This window comes from Phaseolus vulgaris, chromosome 6 (genome assembly GCF_051622355.1).
Source record: "Phaseolus vulgaris cultivar YP4 chromosome 6, ASM5162235v1, whole genome shotgun sequence".
NCBI classification, from domain to species: domain Eukaryota; kingdom Viridiplantae; phylum Streptophyta; class Magnoliopsida; order Fabales; family Fabaceae; genus Phaseolus; species Phaseolus vulgaris.
Window position 1 is genome coordinate 19,070,389 of NC_143503.1, and position 27,035 is coordinate 19,097,423.

The 27,035-nt window shown below is 33.9% G+C and overlaps 1 protein-coding gene and 1 pseudogene across 1 annotated transcript; both read left to right on the forward strand.

Moving 5' to 3' along the window:
• The first annotated feature begins 392 nt into the window (after window positions 1-392).
• LOC137809249 (uncharacterized) lies at window positions 393-19,081 on the forward strand (annotated as a pseudogene).
• LOC137837249 (uncharacterized) lies at window positions 19,071-21,051 on the forward strand. The gene is made up of 6 exons (XM_090302993.1): window positions 19,071-19,134; window positions 19,244-19,605; window positions 19,688-19,814; window positions 19,894-20,172; window positions 20,251-20,352; window positions 20,429-21,051. The coding sequence occupies exons 2-6, from the start codon at window positions 19,244-19,246 to the stop codon at window positions 20,921-20,923; spliced, it is 1,365 nt and encodes a 454-aa protein (XP_090159119.1). The 5' UTR covers window positions 19,071-19,134; the 3' UTR covers window positions 20,924-21,051.
• The last annotated feature ends 5,984 nt before the right edge of the window (window positions 21,052-27,035 follow it).

The window sequence follows — 27,035 nt, forward strand, 5'->3', positions numbered from 1 at the left end:
TAATAAATTGTTTTCGAAATTGTGGAGTTTAATCCCACTTGCTTTCTCAATTTCTAAAACCTTTCACACCTTCATAATTAAAGTTTAAGTAAGTTTCCTTGCGTCTTTTTCGTGCTTTTCTTGTTTGTCTTGTTCAAAGTTTTGTCTTCATATTAATTCCTTTTGGGTTCACTTTCTTTGTTTTAAAGTTTTTCTTGCTTGACTTTCATTGTTTCTTCAGTTTTGCTTTGGGGGTACGTTGGTGAGCAAGTGTAAGAGTTTTATCATCTTTCACTTGAGGTGTTGCTACAAGTGTAGACCCTTTTTGCGGGAATATCTTTCTTGAGTGATACATGAGAGTGAGAGTTTAACTTGTAATTTTTCACTAATTGTTTGTTTCCTTGTGCAAAATTATGGCTACTTTGTCTTCAGGTGAATCTTCAAAGTCGCAATTACCGCAAAAGGCACACCTTTTGGGAGAGCTTACAGATGCCAAGAGGCGAATGGCTCACAAAGATGAGGAAATAAGACAACTAGCGGAAAGATTGCAAAGAATAGAAGAGGCTCAAAAGAGACAAACTCGAGAAAGGAGATGGGAGCCGACAAGAGCACCTAAACCATTCATGCACTATGGGAGTCAGGAGCAAGATTGAAGAATGCACAATTATGAAAAACGGCACCATCAACACCAACAACAACCAAAGAATTCCTTTAATTTGGTAAAGTTAACTAGTTTTAGTGGGGACAATGACCCTAATTTGTATTTAGAATGGGAAGTTAAAGTAGAACAACTCTTTAATGTGTATGAGGTCACTAGGACCAAAAAGTTAGGTTAGCTTCCCTAGTTTTTTTAGACTATGCCATACAATGGTGGCAACAAACTGTAATGGACATTGGGCTAAACAAGAGGTCAGTCATGGTCTCTTGGAGTGATTTAAAGTTATGCATGTGCGTGCGGTTTGTTCTTCCCCATAGGAAAGAACTCTTGTTGAAGCTCCAACGACTTCATCAAGAACCTAGGACGGTAAAGGAATATTTTGAAGACTTAGAAACAACTTTGACTAAAATTAATATGCATGATAGTGAAGAGTCAAAGATAACTAGGTTTGTAAGTGGTTTGAGGAGATAAATTCGAAATGTTATAGAAGTATATGAGTACTCTTCTTTAAAGAAGTTGGTTCACCTAGCCATCAAGGTGAAATCACAAATTTTGAAGAAAACAACTTTAAAAAATACTCATAATGATGGCTTCTACAAATCTTCGTGGAAGGATGCAAACAAAATTTCTCCTTCCAATTTTTCAAAAGAAACCACTACTCACCAAAAAGTTTCTAAAGACAACTGTTCTACCTCTACCCTTAAGTCACCCACCAAAACCCCAATATAAAATGTTTTAAATGTTTAGGTTTTGGGCACATAGCTGCCAATTGTCCAAATAAAAGGACCATGATTATAAAAAAGGTAGATCAAGACCACATCAAAACAAAAACCAAAAGAGAAAATGAAAAGGAAGAGGAAAGTATAGCGGATCTCATCTTGTTGGACCGTACGAAAATAATTGCGTCTCCTAGGTATACTTCTTCTTTTCTATTTCATTCCCAAATAATTCTAAATACTTGACATCTTTGATAAAGAAGTTTATGGACGATCTTCAAAAACCTTCCAAAGGTTCTACCCTTGTAACAGGATTTTCACAAGAAAATAGTCTATTCCCTAGACATTCTCTACAAACATGGCTTGTATCTAGAATTCACCCATTTGAACTCCCCAAGCTTCATGAACATAAGTTTGTTTCACATCCTAAACATAGAAATATCTTCTCTGGGAACAAACTAACTATGTTCTTTGCAGGAGTTCTAAATTTGAGGACGAATTCTTTCCAACCTAGGGGGCATCATGATACAAACCACAACCAGCAGATGACTAAGGACACATCAAGCACTTCACAAAAAGGTCAGTCATTTCTGTTGGGTTCAATAGTGCCTAAGTTCAAGAGGGGGGGTGAATTGAGCTTTTAAAACTTTCGCATAGATTCAGTTTTATCACAGGACAGAGTAAAAGAATCTATTTATTTTGATATGAACATATTTATTTTTCTGCTTATGTTAACGAAACTGTAACTCAGAGATGTGAGTTCCTGAAATTAAGTGGATTGATTAACAGGCAAAGATCACACTAATTTCAGCAGAGGAAAATCAAAGAGTTGAATTAGAACACAATTCTTGGATATTAAAAACACACTTGAATACACTTGTCAATTGATTGAGTTGATTTACATAGAATCCAGTACTTCAATTATTTCTAACAGTACACTCAGTTTTACACAAGATATTCAGATGGTTTCCAGAAAACAAGAACAGTATGAGCAAACCCAGAATGAACAGATTCAACTTCAATTGAATAGATTTATTTCTTGACAGATCAGCGTGTGCAACAGTTTTTTAGTGCAGAGATTAAAGAAGAAATGAACACACCACAATTATACTAGTTCACTCAAATGAGCAACATCCAGTTTCACCTAATCCAAGGTAAAATCCACTAAAGAACAATTCAAAAAAATTACACAACCATTGCTCTTGAACTCTACAAGAACATGCCACACCTTGCTGAAAAACACTATTCCAGCACACACAACTCTTCAAGAAACCCTATCAAGAAGAGTCTTACAATCACACTTTACAAAAATTGAAAGATGAAATGAATACACATGGAAAGAGAATGCAGAAATCTAACTTAGACCAGTATAACAGATTGCACACACAGTCAACACCTCTAACCAAGCCTTAGAACCAAGCAAGAACAAGCATAGTTTCTGGTTTTGAAAAACTTTCAAGAGCACGTGCTTATTCAATGAAAAACTCCTTAATCTATGTTGTAAAACTTGTTTTCTCAAAATCTTTCCTTTAAGTCAGAACCAACTCTCCTTTTATAAGAAACATTTTATAACAGACTTTTAAAAAACGATTAAAGCAATTATAAAAAGAACAGATTGAAAATAAAATGAATAGATTTATTTTCGAAAGCCATGAAAGTTTGTGAAAGGTTGTAGCTTAGTTATATGAGTCTTAATCAAGCTTCTTGGTGCAAACCAAAAGATGTGAAAAACACTTAAGTACCTGGCACCAGACTAAAAAGAATTTATTCATTTAAGGAAGAAAAGATTCATTTTCAAAAAGATAATTGGAGATATTTGAACAAATAAAACACAGCCGTTTTTGAACTGAGTCAAGATACTTTATATATAAAACAAGGTTATTCAAAAACTTTTAATAAGACATCAGTTTAATAAAGAATCTATTCATTTAAGAAAGAGCAAATTCATTTTCTGTGCAGTAAAGAGTATTATGGCAAAACTTGTGAAAACATTTTTAGAAAACATTTGTGCTTGCTCTTATCTCATGGTTAAGGGTTAAGAGATGGGTCATGAAGCAAAAAGCTCACTTTAAAAACCTCTAATATAACCCTAAGACAATCCCTAAAAACAAACTTAAACAACAAAGCAAAATACACATTTGGCTTCATCAAACACATTATCTTGAAGAGAGCAACAACCATCTTCAACAGTCTCCCCCTATTTGATGGAGACAAAACCCCATAGCTTTGTTGCTTTGGAAAAAATCAGCACCTTTACTCCACCAAATACCAAAACAGAAAAGCTGAAAGTAATCATACCATAAACCAAATATTAGGATCAGAATGTAACTCCCTGTACACCCTTATCACAGCAGCTTATCCAATTTCATTAGAGCAATTTTTCTCCCCCTTTGGATTTATCAAACAACATTTAAGCATAGAGAAAGATAAAACCAGATAAAAGCCAACCATAACAGTCCACAAACAAATATTACAAATTGTTCAATAGATTACAGAAATATAAACTAGGTAAAAGATAAGCAAAGAAACACAACACTTCTACTCCTTGTAGTACAGTTCTGCCAAATGAACCTAAACTCCTTCAATTTGATGATCAAGATGCTGGAACCTGGCTTGAGTTGCCTCAAAATAGGTCATTTGCCTTGAAACAATAGTGTTGAACAAGATGCTTTGATGTCTCCCAATCTAAGAGGAAAGCTTGAAGACCTTGTTGCTAGGTGTGTGTGTGTTGTATAGTTGTTTGAAACTTGTTAATTCACTCCTTAAGATGATCCAAGTTCATTTGAATCTTTAACCTTTTGAAAAGATGAGTTTTCTAAAATGTTGTTGAAATTTCAACAGGTTGTTTTACTTAGTAGTTTCAACAGGTTGAAATTTCGAAACAACAGATTGTTTTACCTAAGCAATTTTTGAAAAAGGTTTTGAAAAGTTTGACTTTGCTGTCAAGTCAATTCAACCGATTGTTTCGACAAAACAATCGATTGTTTTCCTGAAAACCTTAACAGAATTTTGTTAAGCGGTTTTAATATGTTTTAAATGATCCTAACTAACTTGCCTCCTTTATTAAATGCTTTTGACCACTTGGTTGGTCTATATAAAGGTGGTTTTACGGTCCTAATCTTGGAGTAAGAGAAAGAGTTTATGAAAACATTTTTTCCAAGATTTGAAAGAGCTTGTGATCATTCTTAAGTGTGTGGAATAGGATTGGGTTGTAATTCTGAACTTTAAGCTTTGTAATACCCAGGTGTATTCTATTCCCTTCTTCCTTGATTGTTGCCTTTATGTAGGTGTGTTGCCAAGGAGTGTTGTGTGTTCTTGAGGTGTTCAAGATCAACATTTTTTGTGTGGTTTGCCAAAGGTAGTGTGTTTCTTGAGGGGTTCAAGGTCACTACTTTCGTGTGTGGTGTTTGTAATCTGGTTTTGATTGCATAGTGGATTACCAGTGGTTTCTGGGGACTAGATGTAGCTTTTGGTGTAAAAGTGAACCAATATAAATTGCTTGTGTGCTTATCTCTTACCCTTAACTCTTTAAATTCTGTTTTTAAGTTGTTTAAAGTTCTAACTGGTATAAACAACTGATTGTTTCGAAGAAACAACCGATTGTTTTTCTGATATCATCTTAAAACAGTTTTGCTTCTTTGTTTCCTTGATTTCTTTCTCTGTAATTCAGCATTGAATTTCATTATACATTCAAAGTTTACGAAAATCCTTTAAAAACAATTCACCCCCTCTTGTTTAAAGGCCATATATTCTAACAATTGGCATCAAGAGCTAAGTTCTTGTAGTTACTCAAGTTTTCGATCCTAAATCTTTTTTCTATGGGTGAAAAACTACCTTTTGGGGAGGGTGCCTCAATTAACAGGCCACCTCTGTTTTGTGGACTGAATTATCAATTATGGAAGGTTAGAATGAAATTCTTTGTTGAATCTATAGATAGAAAAATCTAGAATGTTATTACAAATAGCTATCTCATGCCTATATCTGAAAATGTTTCTTCTGAAAGAAAACATCTTGTTTGTGTAGCTATGAACACCATTGTATCTGCACTTGATTCTAATGAATTGCTCAAGGTTTCAGAATGTAGTTCTTCCAAAGAAATGTGGAATACCCTTTAAGAGTATCACAATAATCCAAGGAGTGCCTTGATGGACAAAGAAGAATCTTCTGCTGAATCTTTCTCTTCAGAATCCAGAAAGGAGGTTTGTCTTATGACAAAAGAAGAATTTAGATCAAGTCAAGCAAGAAGAAAAAGAAAGCAAAATAAAAAAGAAGTCAATCTGTGTTTGATGGCCAAAGAAGAAGATGATGCAAATAGTGTAAGTTCTTGTACTTCTTTAAATGTTGAAAATTATAGTCAACTTCTTCAAGCCTTTAATGAAACTTATAAGGAAGCTAATAGGTTGGCCCTTTTAAATAAACGGTTGAAAGGTTTAAACAACTCGTTGGAAAATAGAGTCAAGATCTTGGAAGAAGAGTTGAACAATTCAAAAACTGATTTTGAAAATTTGGAAATGATTTACCAAAACTCTTCTTGTAAGTGTGTTGATTCAAGTTCTTGTGAAAATTGTGAATCTCTTCAAAAGAAGGTTCACTATCTTTTAAAAACCATGGACAAGTTTTCCAAAGGCCAATCCAATCTTGAAACTGTTCTTGCTTCTCAAAAATGTGTTTTTGGCAAGGCTGGGTTGGGGTTTAATCCAAACAACAATAACAAATATGTTTCAAAACCCTTTTCAAGTTTCTTTGAAAAACAACCAGTTGTTTTATTGAAACAACCGATTGAAATTTGTCATTACTGCATGAAAAGGGGCCACACTATTAGATTTTGCAAAGTAAGAAGGTTTTTTGTTCCTAAGGTATTTTGAAATGGGTTCCTAAGGTTTCTAAGGTTCCTAAGGTTCCTACTAACATCATTGGACCCAAATTCATAAGGGGACCAAATCTTGCTTCTTAATCTTTTCTTGTAGGTATCCTTGGCAGCCAAGAATCATTTTTGGACTTGAAGAGTGACTGCTAAAGGGAAAACCATCAAAAGCAAAGTCTGTCTCTGTGCCTGTACTTTCAATTGTATATGTCTTGCAAGGTTCTTTGAATGTCAAGAGACATCCTTGGCACATGCATAGTGTTGATCAAAAGAGAAACTTCAAAGAGAGTATGTGTGTTTTCATTTCTCAATTTAAGTAAATGTGCCTTGTGACCATATGAACATCTCAAAGTCTTCTTTTTTAGTGAATCTATTGGGGTTCTCTATGCAAAGGTATGAACAAATTGCATACTGCATTTTCATCAATTTAAAAGATAATTTTTGGTTATGAAAAATGTTCTTTTTGCTGTCACAGTAAAACAACCGATTGTTTTTTCGAAACAACCGATTGTTTTTCCTCTGGCACCTCTGTATAATGCTGCCAAGTTTGCTTATGCATGATTAAACCATTCCTCTTTTTCAAATCTTGCTTTTGGAAAAATATACATTGAATGTGCCTCAAAATCTGATAATAAAATATTATATCCACTTGTTTTCTTGAAAGCTCTATATCATTTTCTATTCTTGAAATGTCAACATTGTTTGTATTGTTGGTCTACTATATTATCATTCTGATTTATGCTTTGTACAACCCTTCTCGTTGTCTATTTGTGAGAGCAAATAGGGGGAACTGTTTATGCTTGATTTGGTTGTATAAGATAGCTTTAAAAACTGATGCATTATGTTGTTGCTTCTCTGCACTTGAAAGCACTTGATTACTTCAATTTTTCTGGTTTTTTCTGCTAATGTTGTATATGCAGAAAACTGGTTTGTGTGTGTCTTGTTTTCTTGGTGTTATACTTGCTTTGTATATGCATCAATTCTCTGTCACAGGACCTTTCAAGTACAGGTGCTATGATGAAGAATGATCAAAGTGATGCTTATGGTTCAAGAGCATATACACCTTATTCATATTCTTGACAAGTTAAAATTCATGACCTATGTAAAGGAACTTCAAGAATAAAGAGTCTGATCTGGTGTTGTTGATGGCTTATAACTGTGGAGGAGTCTGACCATGTGGTGTTTGATGAAATCATTCATAGTGATCAGGGTTCTACAAAGGTTTATGCAGAAGAAGATGAGCAGAACATCACCTTGGAGATGTTGGAATCCTGTCCAGAAAAACAATCGATTGATTCTGCGAAACAACCAGTTGAAATTTTGCAACAGGAAGAGTTGCCAAAGGAATGGAGAATTCCAAGGAATCTTTCAGTGGAGAACATCATTGGATGCAAATGGGTTTTCATAAACAAGCTAGATGAATTTGGAGTAATTACAAGGAACAAGGAAAGGTTTGTGGCTAAAGGTTATAATCAAGAAGAAGACATAGATTATGGTGAAACCTTTGCTCCAGTTGCAAGATTAGAAGCTGTAAGGTTGTTGTTGGCCTTTGCTTGTATGAATGGATTCAAATTGTTTCAAATGGATGTTAAGTGTGCTTTCCTCAATGGAATCATCAATGAGGAAGTCTATGTTGAACAACCACCGGGCTTTGAAGATCATCGACATCCTAACCATATATACAAGCTGAAAAACGCCTTGTATGGTCTTAAGCAAGCTCCAAGGCAGTGTGGTATGAGAGACTTAGAAAGTTGTATATGTTCATCCTTTGTAAAGTAAGTTGTATATGTTCATCCTATGTTTTTGGCTTCATAAGATCAAATGAGATTCTAAACATGCTTGATGTAAAGCAAAGGTATGAATGTATTTCATTATGCATTTCCCATGACTTTGAAAGATGATTTGCTTTGAAAAATAACATATTTTTGCTGTCTCAGAAAAACAACTGATTGTTTTCACGAAACAACCAATTGTTTTACCTCTGGCACATTTGAATAAAGTTGTTATGATTTCTTATGCTTGATTACAACTGTTTCTTTTCTTTCATAACTCATTATGAGTCAAATATACATTCTTTGTGCCTCTGAATTAGATCATAAAGAGATATATTCTTTGTTATCCTTGAAATTCAAAGCTTTTTATGAATGGCAACCACATTGGTGGTCATGGGGTTGATGAATATTTGTGAATGTATCTTTGGAACATCTGGAAGGTTTGCTCTTAACAGAAGAAATAATATTTCTATCAAATCCACCTCTTGAATTGCTATATGAAGAAAAGATAGGGGGAGAAATTGTGGTCTCCTTGCTGAAATTTCTGGGGTCTATGGTTCTTTGATTCTGCTGCTGTCATAGCTCTGATACACCATAGATTTTTGCTGCAATTTTGATATGGTATCACAGGTTTGTTGCTGCAATGGTGATGCTACACATACTGGTATTATGGTTTTTCTTAATCCTGTTTTTATCCCTTCTTTCATTCTATTTGAGAAGACAAATAAGGGGAGAATGGTGTGGTTTATGTGTTGTATTGCTTTTGTTGCTACACTCTGATGTTATCTGGTTTTATCATGGTTTAAATTCTGCTGCTGCCATGCTCTTAATCATCATAGCTCTGCTGCACACAAGTCTAATTTTGGCACTGGTTTTTATGGTTGTTTGACTGGTTTTTCTGCTTAAAGGCTTATGCAGAAAACTGGTTTTGTGTGCCTTGGTATCCTGTTGGTATACTTGCTTTGTATATGCACAAATTCTGTTTTGCATGATCTTTCAAGTTCAAAAACAACAACACAAACAAACCAGGGATTTGTCTTCATCAAATAGGGGGAGATTGTTGAACAAGATGCTTTGATGTCTCCAAATCCAAGAGGAAAGCTTGAAGACCTTGTTGTTGGGTGTGTGTGTGTTGTCTAGTTGTTTGAAACTTGTTAATTCACTCCTTAAGATCATCCAATTTCACTTGAATCTTTAACCTTTTGAAAAGATTAGTTTTCTAACATGCTGTTGAAATTTCAACAGGTTGTTTTACTTAATAGTTTCAACAGGTTGAAATTTCAAAACAACAGGTTGTTTTACCTTAGCAATTTTTGAAAAAGGTTTTGAAAAGCTTGACTTTGCTGTCAAGTCAATTCAACCGATTGTTTCGACAAAACAATCGATTGTTTTCCTGAAAACCTTAACAAAATTCTGTTAAGCGGTTTTAATATGTTTTAAATGATCCTAACTAACTTGCCTCCTTTATTAAATGCTTTTGACCACTTGGTTGGTCCATATAAAGGTGGTTTTACGCTCCCAAACTTGGAGTAAGAGAAAGAGTTTATGAAAACATTTTTTCCAAGATTTGAAAGAGCTTGTGATCATTCTTAAGTGTGTGGAATATGATTGGGTTGTAATTCTGAACTTTAAGCTTTGTAATACCCAGGTGTATTCTATTCCCTTCTTCCTTGATTACTGTATTTTTGTAGGTGTGTTCCCAAGGAGTGTTGTGTGTTCTTGAGGTGTTCAAGATCAACATTTTTGGTGTGGTTTGCCAAAGGTAGTGTGTTTCTTGAGGGGTTCAAGGTCACTACTTTGGTGTGTGGTGTTTGTAATCTAGTTTTGATTGCATAGTGGATTACCCAGTGGTTTCTGGGGACTGGATGTAGCTCTTGGTGTAAGAGTGAACCAGTATAAATTGTTTGTGTGCTTATCTCTTACCCTTAACTCTTTAAATTCTGTTTTTAAGTTGTTTAAAGTTCTAACTGGTATAAACAATTGATTGTTTTTTTGATATCATCTTAAAAAAGTTTTGCTTCTTTGTTTCCTTGATTTCTTTCTCTGTAATTCAGCATTGAATTTCATTATACATTCAAAGTTTGCGAAAAGCCTTTAAAAACAATTCACCCCCATCTTGTTTAAAGGCCATATATTCTAACAAATAGCACCACTCATCTTGGAGTTCATCTACTCCAAGTGGCGTAATGACCTTCATCCTTTCCTAAGTTTTCTTGTCCTCTCATATTTTCTTTTTTTATTCTTCTTTTGCGTCACCTATCTTCTCCTTGTACCATCCATCATCTTCTTCTCTTTTATTTGGTGCCATTCTTTATGTTCTTAATTTCTTTCCTTTATTAATTTCCGCAATTTGCATCATTATTACCTCATATCTGTGTTTTTCCCTTTGCCCTTCTGAAGTGAACTTTCACATTTACTTAATCACTTGGTTAAGTTTGTGTCTAGTGGGAATATTCTTAGGGTTCTCACCTTTAATTGCTAAATCAAAATCTTAAACAAAGTGAAACCTATAAAATGTGCAATTCTAAAATCAACTCACATTAACTTCCAACTCACTCAATACTTATATTCACTCATTACTTAAAGATTATATACTCTTACTGACTTGAGCATAGAGAGTCTTTTGTAGGTGGACTTGCACTCAGCTTTTGATGATAAAACTCAGCAATCCTCTAAGGAGAAGCTTAGCCTTCACCAACACAGATTCCTCAACTCAAAAGATCCAACGCCAAATCCGATAAGAACATAAGATAATATATTTGATATCAATTCACTTAGTGAAATTAAGAACTTTTGTTACAAATTATAAGTATTACTCTACTTCTTTCTGCATCAATTATTGTAAAATTAACGTGAAATAAAAATATGATTTCTTAATTAAAAATTGTTTATAACTTTTTTGTGAATTTGAAGTACTTTATGTTCTTCATTAAATTTTATTTATGATATTGCATGGGTTTCTCTCTTATTGATGTTAGAATTGTATCCTCTTGCTATGTAATTTTTATTTTAGTTATAATATTTTGTTAATACATTTCTCGAGAGCAGAAGAGTGTAAAAAAGTTATATTCTCATTTAATTATATATAATAAATTTATTGGCTTTTATATTAACTACAGTTAAAACCAAAGTTTATTTTATTTTATTTTATCGACATTGTAAAATCTTTAAAAATGTGTTTATCTATATTATAATTCATTTCTAATTAATAATATTTATCTATCCAATAAAATAAAAGAAATAGTTTATACAATTTTGTGTTTTCAAACACTTTCACATCTTCATTTATTTTAATTTTATTTTTCTTCTTAATTATATTTATAATAATATTTGAATTGAGTTTAAGCATATTTATTTTTAAAATAAAATGTTTGATAACAAGTGACAATACATCAATAAATCTTATTAGAATCTCGTACAATATTAAAAGTTGAATTTAAGTTTAAATCATTATTACAACTCATTAGGGATGTGAGATTATCTTCACTTATATTACTATAAATTAACTTTATTTATTTATAGGATGAGGAATTCTCATCAACATAAACATTTCATACTACTTGATATTAATGTTTATAAAAATAATAACATTTTTTTTCTCATACTAAGTCTATTTTATGTGTCATTCAACATATGATGTATCATTTTTAGTAAAACAGTAGAAAACATAACAAAAATTAAAAGATGTGTGGTGCTTCTATAAATGAGTCTGTATCCACAACTATCATAGATAAAATCTGTGTAGTTTCAATATTTGAGTGTTCCACATTATTTCTCTTTATTCTGTTTGTTACTATGGTGTATGGTTGAGCTCACTTCTTTAAATTGCCTATTAAAGTTGTTTGAGATATTAATTTTATTTCAATTTATGTTTTGACTATACTATTAATTCATACTTATGTTTTAATTTTTTAATTATGTGTAATTCTAGAGTATAGTTTGGGATTGTAATTTATTTGACTTTACAATTTTATAGAGTAATTTTCAAATATATTTTAGAAAATATAAAATAATCTTTTTGAAAACATTCATTGGTCTTTATTGATATCCGCATATATAAAAAAATCATATTTTTAAATGAATACTTAATAAATAACAAAACAGATAATAAGACAGATTTTTTAAAATGTTATCCGTTCCGTTTTTATTACTATATCACTACAAGAAAATAACACTTTAGTCACCGAATTCAGCGACCGAAAATAAGTGGTCGCAATTTGCGACCGAAATAGCCACCGAATACCTGTAGTGTCTAATCTGCGACCGAAATAGCGACCAACTGAATTATTAATGATGTTAGTTAGTTTTGCGACCGAATCAGCGACCAAACATGAGAGTGACAAAATCAGCGGTCGCTAAAGTGGTGGCTGTTTTTAATAAATTAGGAAAAATATATCTGCGACCGAATTAGCCACCGAATATGTTTATTGTTTAGCCACCGATTTTTCTTTGGTCACTAAATATAACTGTTTATTTTTGCCACCGAATCAGCCACCAAATTTGTTTATTTTTTAGCCACCGATTTGTTTGTGGTCGCTAAATATAAGTGTTTATTTTTTTTACCAAATACATTTATTTTTTTAGCCACTGAATTTGTTTTGGTCGCTAAATATAATTGTTTATTTTACTAATAATAATAATAATAATAATAATAATAATAATAATTTATTTTTATTTTAAAAAACTATACAAGGATCACAATTTCTTAAATTTAAATAGAATTAATTAAATATTATTTTTAAAATATCAGTTCAAATAAAAATTATAAATAAAATTACATAACAAAAATTTATTATTAATAAAATTAATTCTTTTAAAAAAAATAAATTACGCCACATAATTAAATTTAAATAAAACTATCTCTTAAAAAATAACTTTAATTTTATAAAAATAAATAAATTTTCAGAATTAAATTATAAATAATTTTTTAATTATTAATATTTTTTTATTAATAACACTTTTATCACTTGTTTCAATAAAAAAGTTGTTTATATAAAAATTATTAATAGAGATAGTGGTTTATTATAAATTCTTGAATATTATTATTATTATTTTAAGAAAATTTTTTTACTATTTTTTTCTTCAAGCTTTAGAGAGTGGTGTTGACTTTAGGGTATTGAAAGTGGGTAACTTTTCATAAAACAAAGAACCATTGGAGAAGCAGAAGGAAGCTACAGGTGATTGTGGTGCGAACGAAGGTGAAAGAGGAGGAGGAGGAAGCTGCAGGTGGAGGACGTCGCCGGAAACGGAGACGAACAGAGGCGCGAGCGGAGGTGAACGGAGGCGCGAGCGGAGGTGAACGGAGGCGCGAGCGGAGGTGCGAACGGAGGCGACCGGAGGCGCGAACGGAGGCGACCGGAGACGACCGGAGTTGCGAGCAGAGACGTGAATAGAGGCGCGAACGGAGGTCTGCTATATATGATTCATATTAACTTGTTGGATTTAATTGGTCAACTTGGTAATCGTGTAAACTGTGTCTGAGTTTAAAGCTAAGAGGAAGAACTCTTTAGTTTCGTGTCTCTGATTCCTTTCCAGTATGGATAGTACAGCATGAGGACAAAACACATTTATATAAAATTTTCAGAAAACAGTTTGATGCACTGGGTGAATTGAATTTTTAGAAGGTATTCTTTTCACCAATTGTGGATATAGGGAGTTTGGTGTCAGGTATGTAAATGAAGTAAGGAGTGGAACGTGGTCAAAGGAATTTTATAGGTGGACATGGAAGGCGTAGACGTCTAAGGTCGTTGCTAGTCCAGGGAAGATGAACAATGTCTAGACATTGCTTATTAGCAAACTAGAATGTGGAAGGGAGACCCTGTGCTAGAATTGAGTTGTTAATATGGCTAAATAAGAGGTGGTGGTGGATGGGTGTGCGTAGCAGGGTAACTAAAAGGAAGTTAGCACAGGTGGAGGAGCTGCTAGAAAGCTTAAGGGGCATATTAATTGGGGTTAGAACTGGTGAATGAAGGAGCAGGGGGAGTACATGCTAATATATACTAAGGCAGTTGCGTTACTTCTTGGATAGCAACATAATATGCAGCTTTAGAGAGTCAGCCTGCAAGGTAAGCAGAGCAGTGAAGAGTGGAACTTGGATAAGCTTGTTCGGTTAGTGTGGGTAAAGAATTCAGTGGAGGGGGGAAATGAAGGCATGAAGCGGTTTGCAGATCGACATGTGGCATTCTCTATGCCTATATAAGCTGATGTTGTGTTGGAACATCTAGGAAAATGCACGTGGTCTCTGAATCATTATGTCTGAATGCGTATTGGTGTATATAATGCTATGTGCCCACAATCACTTAGTGTGCACTTAGTTTTGAATAGGCACCGAAGAATGAGAATGTGTAGACGTTATCTTTGTTCCATTGGTATAGTTGGGTCTGAGATTGCTGTGTAGGTGTAGGTGTTGGAGTTGGCCATTATGCAGGTTCTTTGATCTCACATTTTTTGGTGAATTTTTTATCATTGTTTCACTTTGTACTTAGATTGATGTTATCTTTTATATATATACTATCATATTATGTAATGTAGTGTCAACAATATGTAAGTTATTCTAAGAAATTAGCAGTAGTTTAGAGACTGCTATTAGGTGATAGTGTGTTATCTTTTGCTGAATGGTTTATTTTTTGGAATTATAAAGGAATCATAATCTGTAGTGTGTCTGATTCAAATTACATATCTGCTATTAAAGCTATAATCTCTGCAGACTCAGAGCTACAACAATTAAAATAGAATTTCTATGCACCTAGCATTATAATGGATAATAACATTATTTCCAATTTAATGTCATTGCATTAGGTGTCATTTGCAGATTCTACTATTTTTATGGTTTCATCTGAGCTTGGATGCATCTCAGTATAATAAAGATGGTACATGAATGATGACACACATTTGAGTGATCTTTTGTTTTCAATACATTCTCAAATTTTATTTCAGAAGTTTGGGTGTGTTGAAAATGGAAAGTATGGGTTTCTTTTACTAGTGATTAGCACAATAAAAGATGAACCTTTTGATAACATTTCATTTATAACTTCCTGAACTTAAAACTCCTAATTAGTACTATATTTTTAAAAGGGTACATTCTTTTTGTAAATATTCTGATAAATGTATTATTTTTACTGGTGGAAGAGTTTTCCAGATATATTTTTTCTAGATGTAAGTTATAGCAGAATTATTATCAATAATCATTTTGGTTCTCCATGAAGTTTGCTTTTCATGACCTTACTCTGCAGCCTCATCTAAATATTTATTTGTTGCAGATTTAGTGCTTTCAAATAAACTTGTCTTCTACGACCTCGAGAATCAGGCTATTGGATGGACTGAGTACAACTGTGAGTATAATATCTTAGTTCTTTATGATATTCAATATTTTAAATATTTTAATGATGAAAATATAAAATATTTATAGATTTTTGTGAAAATGAATGAGACAAAGTTCCTTATTCTGTGATTTTAATTTCTTACAGTCGAGCTATATTATAGTTTGCAAGCTAGAAAAATAGAAAGATAGATAATTACAAAAAGATTCAAGGAATAAACTTATCACTAGTTTTCTTGTTTGATAATTCAAAATACAGTAGTGCCCAAATTTATTTGAAATCAGTATTTTTGTATTAATAAATTTTACCACCATGAAATTAAATTCTAAGGATAAAGGGATTGTAGTTTGCATCCAATGAGCATTGTTTTCTTTTCCCACAGATTATCTTGATTTCAGATTTGTTAGTTATGTATAATGGATGAACTATAGATAACATGATTGGTGGGTTATAAGAAGAAGTTTGGGTAGAAAGGGGAATGAAATTTTAAGAAATAAAATTGAAATTTCAGAATTGTCAGCTTCTTTGGAAGCTCTAAGCTTGAAATCTGATTATAATATGTCTGAAGGTTGTTTCAATAGAATGGTCCAACTTATGGGGGAGACTATGCCCAAAGATCATCGAATGGTTAATAATTTTTTCCAAGCTAAGAAGTCAGTGGAAAAATTGGGTTTGGGTTGTACGAAAATTGATTGTTGTCCAAAAGGATGCATGTTGTATTATAGGGAACATTGTCATAAAAGTATAACTAATTGCTTTATTTGTGGAATGGAGCGATATAAGACAGTCACTAGGAGGGGAATTGAAAAGAAAATTGCTGTTAAGAAAATGTGGTACTTTCCCATCATTCCTAGACTTAGAAGGTTATACTCTTCAATGGCAACTGCACCTCACATGAGATGGCATAGTGAGAATCAAAGGGACCCGTCTATTTTGTCTCATCCATCTGATGGAGAAGCTTGGAAGCATTTTGATAGAATGCATCCAGATTTTAGTCAAGACCCAAGAAATGTCAGATTAGGTTTATGTGCAGATGGGTTTAATCCTTTTGGTCAATATGGAAAAAGTTATTCTTGTTGGCCAGTTATCCTAACCCCATACAACCTTCCGCCTTCCATGTGCATGAAGAGAGAGTTTATGTTTTTGACAATCTTAGTTCCAGGTCCTTCAAATCCAAAGCATAAGATTGATGTGTTCTTGCAACCACTTATAGATGACTTATGCACCTTGTGGACTGAAGGGATATTGACTTATGACGTGTCACTAAGGCAAAATTTTATGATGAAAGCTGCTTTGATGTGGACAATTAATGACTTTCCAGCTTACGGCATGTTATCGGGTTGGATGACTTCTGGTAGACTTTCTTGCCCTATATGCATGGAAAGAACAAAGGCTTTTTATCTTAGTCATAGCCACAAGATATCCTTTTTTGACTGTCATCGTCAGTTTCTTTCACCTGATCATCAATTTAGGAAGAATAAAAAGGCATTCAAGAAGAAGTTTGTTGAGACTGATCCCCCTCCTCCACGTTTGTCTAGTCTTGACATTTGGAATAGGGTTGCACACTTACCAGTTTGCACTGAATTACAAGAACAACAAAATATTCCTGAATATGGTATTAAACATAATTGGAAGAAACAAAGTATATTTTGGAGGTTGCCATATTGGAAAACTCAACTTTTACGTCACAATATTGATGTTATGCACACAGAGAGAAATGTGTTCATGAATGTCTTTGACACTGTGATGGATATCAAAGGAAAAACTAAGGACACAAACAAGGCTCGATTGGATGTAGCACAAATATGCAATCGAAAAGAGCTAGAGTTGAAAGACATTGGTGGTGGCAAACTTATCAAACCAAAAGCAGCATATACATTTACGAAATCCCAAAGAGTCTTTATTTGTAAATGGGTTAAAGAACTGAAGCTTCCAGATGGATATGCTTCCAATTTGGGTAGATGTGTTGACCTTAATCAAGGCAAGTTACATGGCATGAAAAGTCATGATTGTCATGTGTTCATGCAACGTTTGCTTCCAATTGCATTTGACGCATTACCAAAATCAATCTGGAAAGTTCTTATTGAACTTAGTCTTTTCTTCAGAGAATTAAGTTCGACAACACTAAATGTTGAACACCTAAGAGTTATGGAAGAAAATATTCCTGTGTTATTGTGTAAATTGGAACAAATATTTCCACCAAGCTTCTTTGATTCCATGGAACATCTTCCAATTCATCTACCTTACGAGGCAAAAGTTGGTGGTCCAGTCCAATATCGTTGGATGTATCCATTTGAGAGGTATAAAATTACTAATCACTATTATAATATTTGTTGTTTATTTATTTAATATTTAAAATTATGTACATCCATATTCCTTTTTAGGTTCTTACACTCCCTAAAAAAAAAAGTAAAAAATAAAGCGAGGGTGGAAGGCTCTATTTGTGAAGCTTACTTGGTGGAGGAAACATCTACATTTGCCTCATTTTATTATCCTGATCATGTTGAAACAAGAAGGACTAGGATCCCTCGTAATCTTGAAGTAGGCGAGGGTTCTTCACGTGCTCCTCCTATTTCAATTTTCAATTATCCAGGAAGAGAAATCGGAAAATGCATGACATATTATCTAAATCAAAAAGACTTTGATGCTGCCCAATTGTATGTTCTTCAAAATTGTGAAGAGGTTCAACCATACTTTGAGTAAGACAATGTTCACTCATTTGAAAAGAAAGTTAATTATGTTGCATGAGGTTTGAATAATCAATTTCTTTGTTGCAGTATTTATGTTGAATATTTAAGAGAGATTAGTCCTACTACTTCAGAAGCTCAAATTGGCCAATACATTTCATCCTATTTTGCTACATGGTTCAAACAATATGTATGTTTTTAATTTGCCTTTTATACAAATTTTACTTTTAGATAGACATTGTGTAATTTATAATCTTTTGTTTAGGTTCTAAATCCAGAAAATAATATTGAAGATCCATTATTGGTTAACTTGGCATGGGGTCCTAAGAGAAAAGTTCAATCATGGTCTATCTATGTTATCAATGGATACAAATTTCACACTGTTCTTTGGAGTGAAGGCATGAATTCCACTAACTATGGTGTTTATGTACGAGGAACCAATGGTCAATCAGAGTCAGATTTTTATGGAATATTGTCTAATATTATTCAATTGGAGTATACTGGCTTTCCAATAATGAATGTAGTTCTCTTCCAGTGTGAATGGTTTGATAATACTCCTAATATAGGAACCAAAGTAGATAAGAACTATGGGATCGTTCAAGTAAAAGAATCACGGAGATATAATAAAGCATATGATCCATTCATATTTGCCCAACAGGCAGAGCAAGTTTATTACACCAAATATCCAGAGGGACACCAAGGTTGGTTGGGAGTAATTAAAACAAAAGCTCGTATTAGAATCATTGATAACACAGTAAGTGAAGTTGAGCATGACACTCCATACCAAGATGATGAGCTTCTACAACTTGAAGTAGTGCTACATGTTGATCCAGAATTCATTCATGATTCTCTTGCTGATGTTGATGGGGGGGGGAGAAGAAATAGATATACAATTACTAAATGAAACAAACATAGATGAACAATACGAGGAGGAATACATTTCAAGTGAGGATAACATTGAGAGTGATTTCAGTGACACAGATACCTCTTCGGTAATTCATGCATTAAAATTGATTGTATACCTTGTCCAAATTATGTTTAACATTAATTTTATTGTGGTTTCCCATAATTGTAGTGAATAACAGGGAAGATTACTGACATATTTGGTTGACATATTTGGTTGTAGAAAACACAATCAGGTTTGAGTCTTTTGATCATGATTACTTTATTTGTTTATTCAAAACTGATTGGTCCACTTTGATTATTGTATTAATTACATCTCATATATGTAATATTCTTTACTTGCAGATGACACCAAGGGGTAGAGGTGGTGGTCGTAGACCACCTAATCATGGTGGTCGTAGACCACCTAATCGTGGTGGTCGAGGTGTTCGTGTTGATGATATATCTTTACCCAATACCAACATTCCCCCTTCGTTTGTTCTTCCAACAACTATGGAGTCTACACATCCTATTTATGAAGGAGCTGCCCCACTTCCTACACTTCACGGACAAGATATTGAACATCATGTAGGAGAATCAAATCCTACTACCTTTTCTACAGAGCCAACTATGAATCAACCTTCACCAATACAAGACTCTCTTACACCTGACAATGAGTCTGGCAATGTAGTTGATCAAAGACCCTGGCTTCATGCAGAAAGAGGAGAGTAAGTATATTTTAATCTAATTGTAATTCGTAAATATGATCTAATTTTCATATATCATTTTGACAATATGTTTTGAACATAGTTTTTCACCTGCAAATGGACCTTCCAATGTAATCTCACGAATCATCAAGCAAAAATATGATGAACCCAGTCCCACATGGAAGAAGGTTCGTCTTGAGCTTAGAGATAGATGGTTTGGAGAGTTCAAGGTAATTTGAGTTATGATTACATTTAAAATGATATTTTATTTTTCTACAATGTTTTTCTTCTAATTTATTTTACATGCAGAAAGAGTATAGGTGGGATATGGAACAAGACCAACTCATTAGATCCATTTTTGATACAAAAGCCTCCCGTATCTTTAAAAATGCTATGAGTAAAGTTAGGCATGGTCAAGATAAGGGGACCTGGATTCCACAACTTGTTCGAGCAACCTTGGACCAGCATTGGAGTTCTACAGAATTCCAGAACAAGAGTGCTATTGCCAAGGCGAATCGGGCTGTTGAGAAGGGAGCCTCAGCCTACTGTGGTGGTTCCATATCTACCGCAGCTCACTTTGAGAAAATGGTAATATTATTATATTTCTTCTCTTTCTATATTTAATTTAAATACAATCTATTATATCTTTTTATTGAATTTATGTAGACTAAAGAGCTTGAACGACAACCAACTGCTTGGGAGGTTGTAGAGAGAACAAAGAAATTGAAGACTGGACAATGGGTCAATGACAAGACTCGCGACCTTGCGGTATGTTTAAAATTTGTTATAGTTTAATTTTTACTATATGTTTTCTTCGCAATAATCAATTTGACTTCATTTTCAGGAGAAATATAAGAAACGTCGAGAAGAAGCCCAACAACAGCAAATGCTTGAAAGCGCATCTTCGCAAAACTCTCATGTTGCCTCTATTGATGACAATGAAATATACATCGATGTTGTTGGAAGTGGAAATAAAAAAGGGAATGTTTATGGTCTTGGTGTATTGAGCAAAAGGTTTAATAGTTCAACAAGTCCTCACTCTGCTGCAAGTCAAGCTCCAGTAGTCCATCAAATAGAAGAAATGCGTGAGATTATTCAAAAGCTAAATGATGAACTTATGACAAAACGTGTCAAGGAGCGGACACTTGAAGAAAAGATGGAGTTATTGATGAAAACTCATGAAGAGCAAAGTGAACGCATGCGCAAACAAGATGAGAAGATGCAACTCATCCTACAACACATTCAAATGAATAATCCCGCATCAGGCTCTTCAGATCCTACTACCAATGGACATCATAAAGGAGACCAGAGTAGAGATGACAGTTCAGAAGAAGATTAGTTATATGTTGAATTATATCATAGATTTGACTCTTTTAACTAGTTTTCAACAGTTTTAGTTGTGTAGTATGATTTACCTTTAATTTGAGCACAACTTCTTCTTAAACTATGTATTTGAAGTTCATTACAATTTAGCTTGATTGAATTTTGAGTATCTCTATAAGCAGGTCTGAATTTTTTTATAAAATGGTCAAAATACCATTTTAAATAGGTATTAATAATACAAATAAAAATAGCCACCGAACTTGATTTGGTGGCTATTTAGCCACCGAAATCAAATCTGTCGCTGTAGAAGTCTCCATTTAGCCACCAAAATAGTCACCAAAAGATTTCTTTTTAGCGACCGAAAATGGTGGTCGCTATCACCTTCTAATTCAGCCACCGATTTAGCCACCGAAATTTGGGTAGCTAATTTGGGTTTTGAATTTCTGTGACCAAATTTTTTGCGACCGATTTGGTCACCGAAATTTCGGTTGCTAATTTGGTTTTCGAATTTTGGTGACTAAATTTATCTGCGACAAATTTAGCAACCGAATTTTCGGTTGCTAATTTAGTTTCTAAATTTTGGTGACCAAATTCCTTACGACCGATTTAGCCACTGAAATTTCGGTTGCAAATTAGCGACCACTTTATAATTCGGTCGCTAACGGCTTTGCGACCAGGGTTTTCGCTTCCATCTGTATTTGGTGACTGTTTCGGTCGCAGATATGATTAGCGACCGATTATAGTGATTTTAGCGACCGAATTTGGTGGTCGCTAAAAGTGATTTTTTTTGTAGTGTATGTTGGAGAAGTGATTTCTAATTTTAAGTGTAACTTTTCAAAAGTGACTTTTCAAAAGTAACTTTTCAAAAGTTTTTAGTTTTGATGACTTACTCTGTCTAATTATAATAAAAATAATAATTTTATGTTATATTTTTTTGTTATAAAAAAATTTCCACTTGGTATATGAAAAATAGTTGTAAAAATAGCCGTTATCTTTTTTATATTACAAATTATATAATGTTCATAAAATATTTTAATATATTTTTATCCTTTTTAAAACTTATTTAGAAATGAAGTTATTAGTAAACGTTATTTTTATTTGAACGAGGAGTGATCGACTTGCTTTATGAATAAGTGTAAAAAACCCTACTTTTTCATCTTGTGTTATATTCTTTTGAACGTAATTAATGGTCTAACATAAGAATTATCTTAAAACCTACATAGAAAGTGAGGAAGAGTTTGTCTCTTATACTTACTTGCCCTAAGTGAATTTATTTTCTTGTTAAATATACAATATATTATACACAAACTTTTTGATAAATTAGACCTAATAATAAAAACATGTTTAAAAGAATTTTATTACTATTTTCATTATAACTTTATTGAAATGTTATATTTTTAAGGTTGATTATCATAGACCAGTTAACCAAATGTGATGTTGTTACAATTTCTTTAGGCATTTTTCCTTATGTCGTTTGTTATGTCCCAATATACTTACAAAATTTAATCATTTAAAAAATAATTGTAAAATTAATCATGAGTTGAAAAACAATATCATAATATAGTATATATGTAAACTTTAAACTTAATTCAACCTTATAAAATCAACTTCGAAAATGACTATAATATCATATTAAGAAGTGAATTTTAAGCCTAACTCAACCATCTTATATAAGGTAAAGTTTGCACCCACTTATATACAATTTTTAGTCGATATGGGATCTCCAACATAGGAATCAAACGATTTCAGAACATCTCCATATCCAGTATCAATCGAGTATAATATGTAAAATGCATTAAGATAATATGATTTTAACATATATTAGACCATAAAAAAATTAAGTAATACCTTCTTAATGTGTTAATCTAAGTTCAACAATAAAAAATTCTATCAAATATTATAAATATGTATAATAATTTAGGAGTAAATATATTTACTATTATAGTATTAATTGCATCCAGATATCAAATATTAATTTACTTAAACGTACACAGATACACTTTAAACTAACACTAAGATGAAGGAAAACAAAAGGGAAAAAGAAAAATGAATTATCGTGACCATAGGACTTCCAGTCTAAAGTCCTAATACAAGAAAATAACTGTTTAAAGACTTTATGAGTCAACTAGTCAACTCGCCGAAAGGAAGAAGGAAAAACATAGTGTTTGATTTTGATAGAGAAGAAAATAAAGTGTTGGACATCACGTACACGTTATGAATTCAGACAACAGTTTTCACGTAATTGGCCCTTAATCTTCGGTCCACCATATTCATATTCATATTCTCCATTTGTGTTGTTTCGTTCTTCATTCTCGATATGCTTCACTCAACATTCTTCTTCTCACTTTTCCTATCATTAACGCTTCACTTATCAGGTTCCATCTATGTTTTTCTAAGAACTGCCTAATCTTTAAATCTTGAAGGTGTGATTCTCACAACATTACTTCATTTACCGGACCAATTCCGCCAACATCACTTTAATCAACCAATGCAACTACACGGTGTGGCCGGCTTTCAGCAGTTATAATAACGTCAATTATAAGAAAATGATAAAAAATGGTAAGAAGAAAATATGTTTCTTATTATCTTATGTGTATAGGAAATATATAGGGAGTTTCTCTCTCCCAAATTACAATCTAATTAGGTAGGATACTAATCATGAGATTCTATAATTATTAAATTAATGACATATAATTGGGTACAATATCGTCAAATATTGCATACAATAATTGCATATAATTTTATAATTATTATTTCCTTAATACTCCCCCTCAAGTTGGTAGGTGAAGATCAAGAACCCCCAACTTGTGTCGTAGCGTCAAAAATCGTTCCTTGCCCAATGCCTTCGTAAAAATATCTGCGAGCTGATACTGTGTCGGTACATATGAAGGACTGATTATCCCAGCTTGTAATTTTTCTCGCACAATGTGGCAGTCTATCTCAATGTGTTTTGTGCGTTCATGAACTACTGGGTTTGCTGCTATATGTAATGCCGCTTGATTGTCACATAAAAGTTGAGCTGGCAAGTTACATGGCACCTTTAAATCCTGCAACAGATATCGCAACCAAACTATCTCCAAATAAGTATTGGCCATTGCGCGGTATTCTGCTTCCGCTGATGATCTTATACGTTTGTCTGTTTTTTTGACTTCCATGAGATAATAGATGAACCAAGAAAAATGCAATATCCAGATACTGATCTCCGAGTTGTCTGACAACCTCCCCAGTCTGAGTCGCAATAAGCTGTCAATGTCAGATTGTTTTCGGATGGCAATAACAATCCTTGTCCTGGTGATCCTTTGATGTACTTTAGGACTCTAATTGCGGCATCCCAATGAGGTTTCCGTGGATCCTGTATATATTGACTTAGGGTCCGAACCGAAAATGCTATGTCAGGCCGAGTAACCGTGAGGTATATCAGTCGTCCCACGAGTCGCCTGTATTTGACTGGATCCTTTAATAACTCTCCATCGTCTGGTGTGAGTTTTAGGTATTGTTCCATTGGAAATTTGTCTGGACGAGCACCTGTGAGTCCCGTATCCTGCAAAATATCAAGCGCATATTTTCTTTGGGACATGTAAATACCAGCTTTGGAACGGGAAAATTCAATCCTAGAAAATATTTTAGGTCTCCAAGATCTTTAATGCGAAATTGTTGTAATAAACCATCTTTAACACGTGAATTTCTGTCAAATCATTTCCTGTTAGAAGAATATCATCCACATAAATTAAAAGGGCAGTAAATGATGAGTTATTCTGTCTTGTGAATAGAGAGTAATCTGTCTTGGACTGTTGAAATCCTACAGATTTAATCACATGAGAAAATGTTGAAAATCATGTTCGAGATGCTTGTTTGAGACCATAAAGGGATTTGTTGAGTCGACATACAATGTTCTCCCCCTGTCGATGATGTCCGGGTGGCAAGTCCATGTAAATGATTTCATGCAATGTGCCATGTAAGAAGGCATTTTGCACATCTAGCTGGTGAGTAAACCAATTTCTGGCTGCTGCAATGGTGAGGAGACACCTCAAAGTTGTTAATTTTGCTGTTGGTGAAAAAGTTTCAGAATAGTCGACACCTTCAATCTGAGTGTACCCCTTTGCGACAAGGCGCGCCTTATATCTGTCGACGCTACCATCTGAGTTGTACTTTATTTTATAGACCCATTTGCATCCGATGGGTTTCTGTCCAGCGGGTAACGATGTCAAGGTCCACGTTTGATTTAGCTGCAAGGCGGAAAGCTCTTCGTCCATTTCTTTTTGCCAATTTGGATCAAGGATAGCTTGAGCATAAGTGTGAGGTTCTTTGGTGGCTGTGATGTTAGCAAGATATGCACTATGTGTAGAAGAAAATCGTGAATTAGAAAGAAAATGATGCATAGGATACCTGGTTCCATTCGGTCGGTCTTGGGCAGTGGTCGAATGATTGGCTTGGGATCCCGTTACGTAGTCTTGAAGCCAGGAAGGTTGGGTTAATGTGCGACTGGATCGTCAAACAGGAAGGTCGGTTGGAGAAGGTTTGGTAATGGGTGCTAAACTTCTTGGCATGGGAGAAGAAGGTTGGTCTACTGGAGGTTCAGGTGTATTATAACGAGTAGGAGAAGAAGGTTGGTTTGATGGAGGTTCAGGTGCATTGTGATGAGTAGGAGAAGAGGGTTGGTTTGATGGAGGTTCAGGTGTATTGTGACGAGTAGGAGAAAAAGGTTGGTTTGATGGAGGTTCAGGTGCATTATGATGATTAAGAGAAGAAGGTTGATCGAGTGAATGTTGGACAGGAGTGGGTAAGTCAATGTCAATAGTGGGCAAAATACCTTGTAATGGAGGTGAGGATTGTGCCTGTGACTGTTGGCAGAATGGGAAAACACTTTCATGGAAGATGACATCCCGACTTGTAAAAAAAGTGTCTGCATCTATATCAAATAATTTGTATGCTTTTTGACTGTGAGGATAACCAATGAAGATGCATTGTCGGGCACGCGGATCAAATTTTTGCTTAGGTGAAACAACAGTTGCGTAACAAAGGCAACCAAAAGTTTTTAGGTGAGAAAGTGAAGGTGGTTGATTATATAGTAGCTCAAAAGGTGATTTATTTTTTAGTAAAGGTGATGGCAAGCGATTAATGATATATGTGGCGATTAAAACGCATTCTCCCCAAAATTCTAATGGTAAATTGGACTGAAATAGGAGGGCTCGTGCTGTGTTTAAAACATGTCTATGTTTGCGTTCTACTACCCCATTTTGTTGAGGAGTGTAAACGCAAGTGTGTTGACATTCAATACCTTTTTTGAGAAAAAAAAAATCATACATTGAAATAAATTCCAGTCTGTTGTCAACACGGATGGTTTTAATAGATGCCTGAAATTGATTTTGTGCAAATGTAATGAATGACTCTAAGAGATGTTGGGTTTCAGATTTGTGATTCATAAGAAATAGCCAAGTACATCTAGTATAGTCATCGACTATAGTGAGAAAAAAACGTTTTCCAAAATGAGTTGAGGTTTTATGACGACCCCAAATGTCACAATGCAATAGATTAAATGGAGAATGAGATTTTATTGTGCTTAAAGGAAAGGGTAGCCTTGTCTTTTTAGCTTTGGGACAAATACTACAATGATTATGAATGGGAATGAGATTTTTACTGATAGGGATAGGTAGTAGGGAAGATACAAGTTGTAGACACGCTGGAGAAGGATGTCCAAGGCGCTTGTGCCATAAATCAGGATCGGTCGATATTTGAGATGCGTGGGCTTGGTTTGGAAGAGGGGACATGTAGTATAAGCCTGCGTGTTGTTTACCCGAGCCAATCATCCTCCCCGTAGCCAAGTCCTGTAAAACGCAACCATGTGGAGTAAAAACGACACAACAATTTAGTGAACTGGTTATCTTACTAATGGACATGAGATTTAAATTAAAAGAAGGAACACAAAGAACATCTTTGAGAGTGATTTTGCCATTGAATTTAATTGTGCCTGTAGATGAGATGGGCGCAGTTGAGCCTGTGGGCAAATTAACATTTGAAATAAATGATGATGAAGTGTGTGTGAAAAATTGTGAATCAGATGCAATGTGATGGGTTGCTCCGCTATCCAAAATCCATGGTTTCGTAAAAGCAGAATTAGAAGAGGAGTT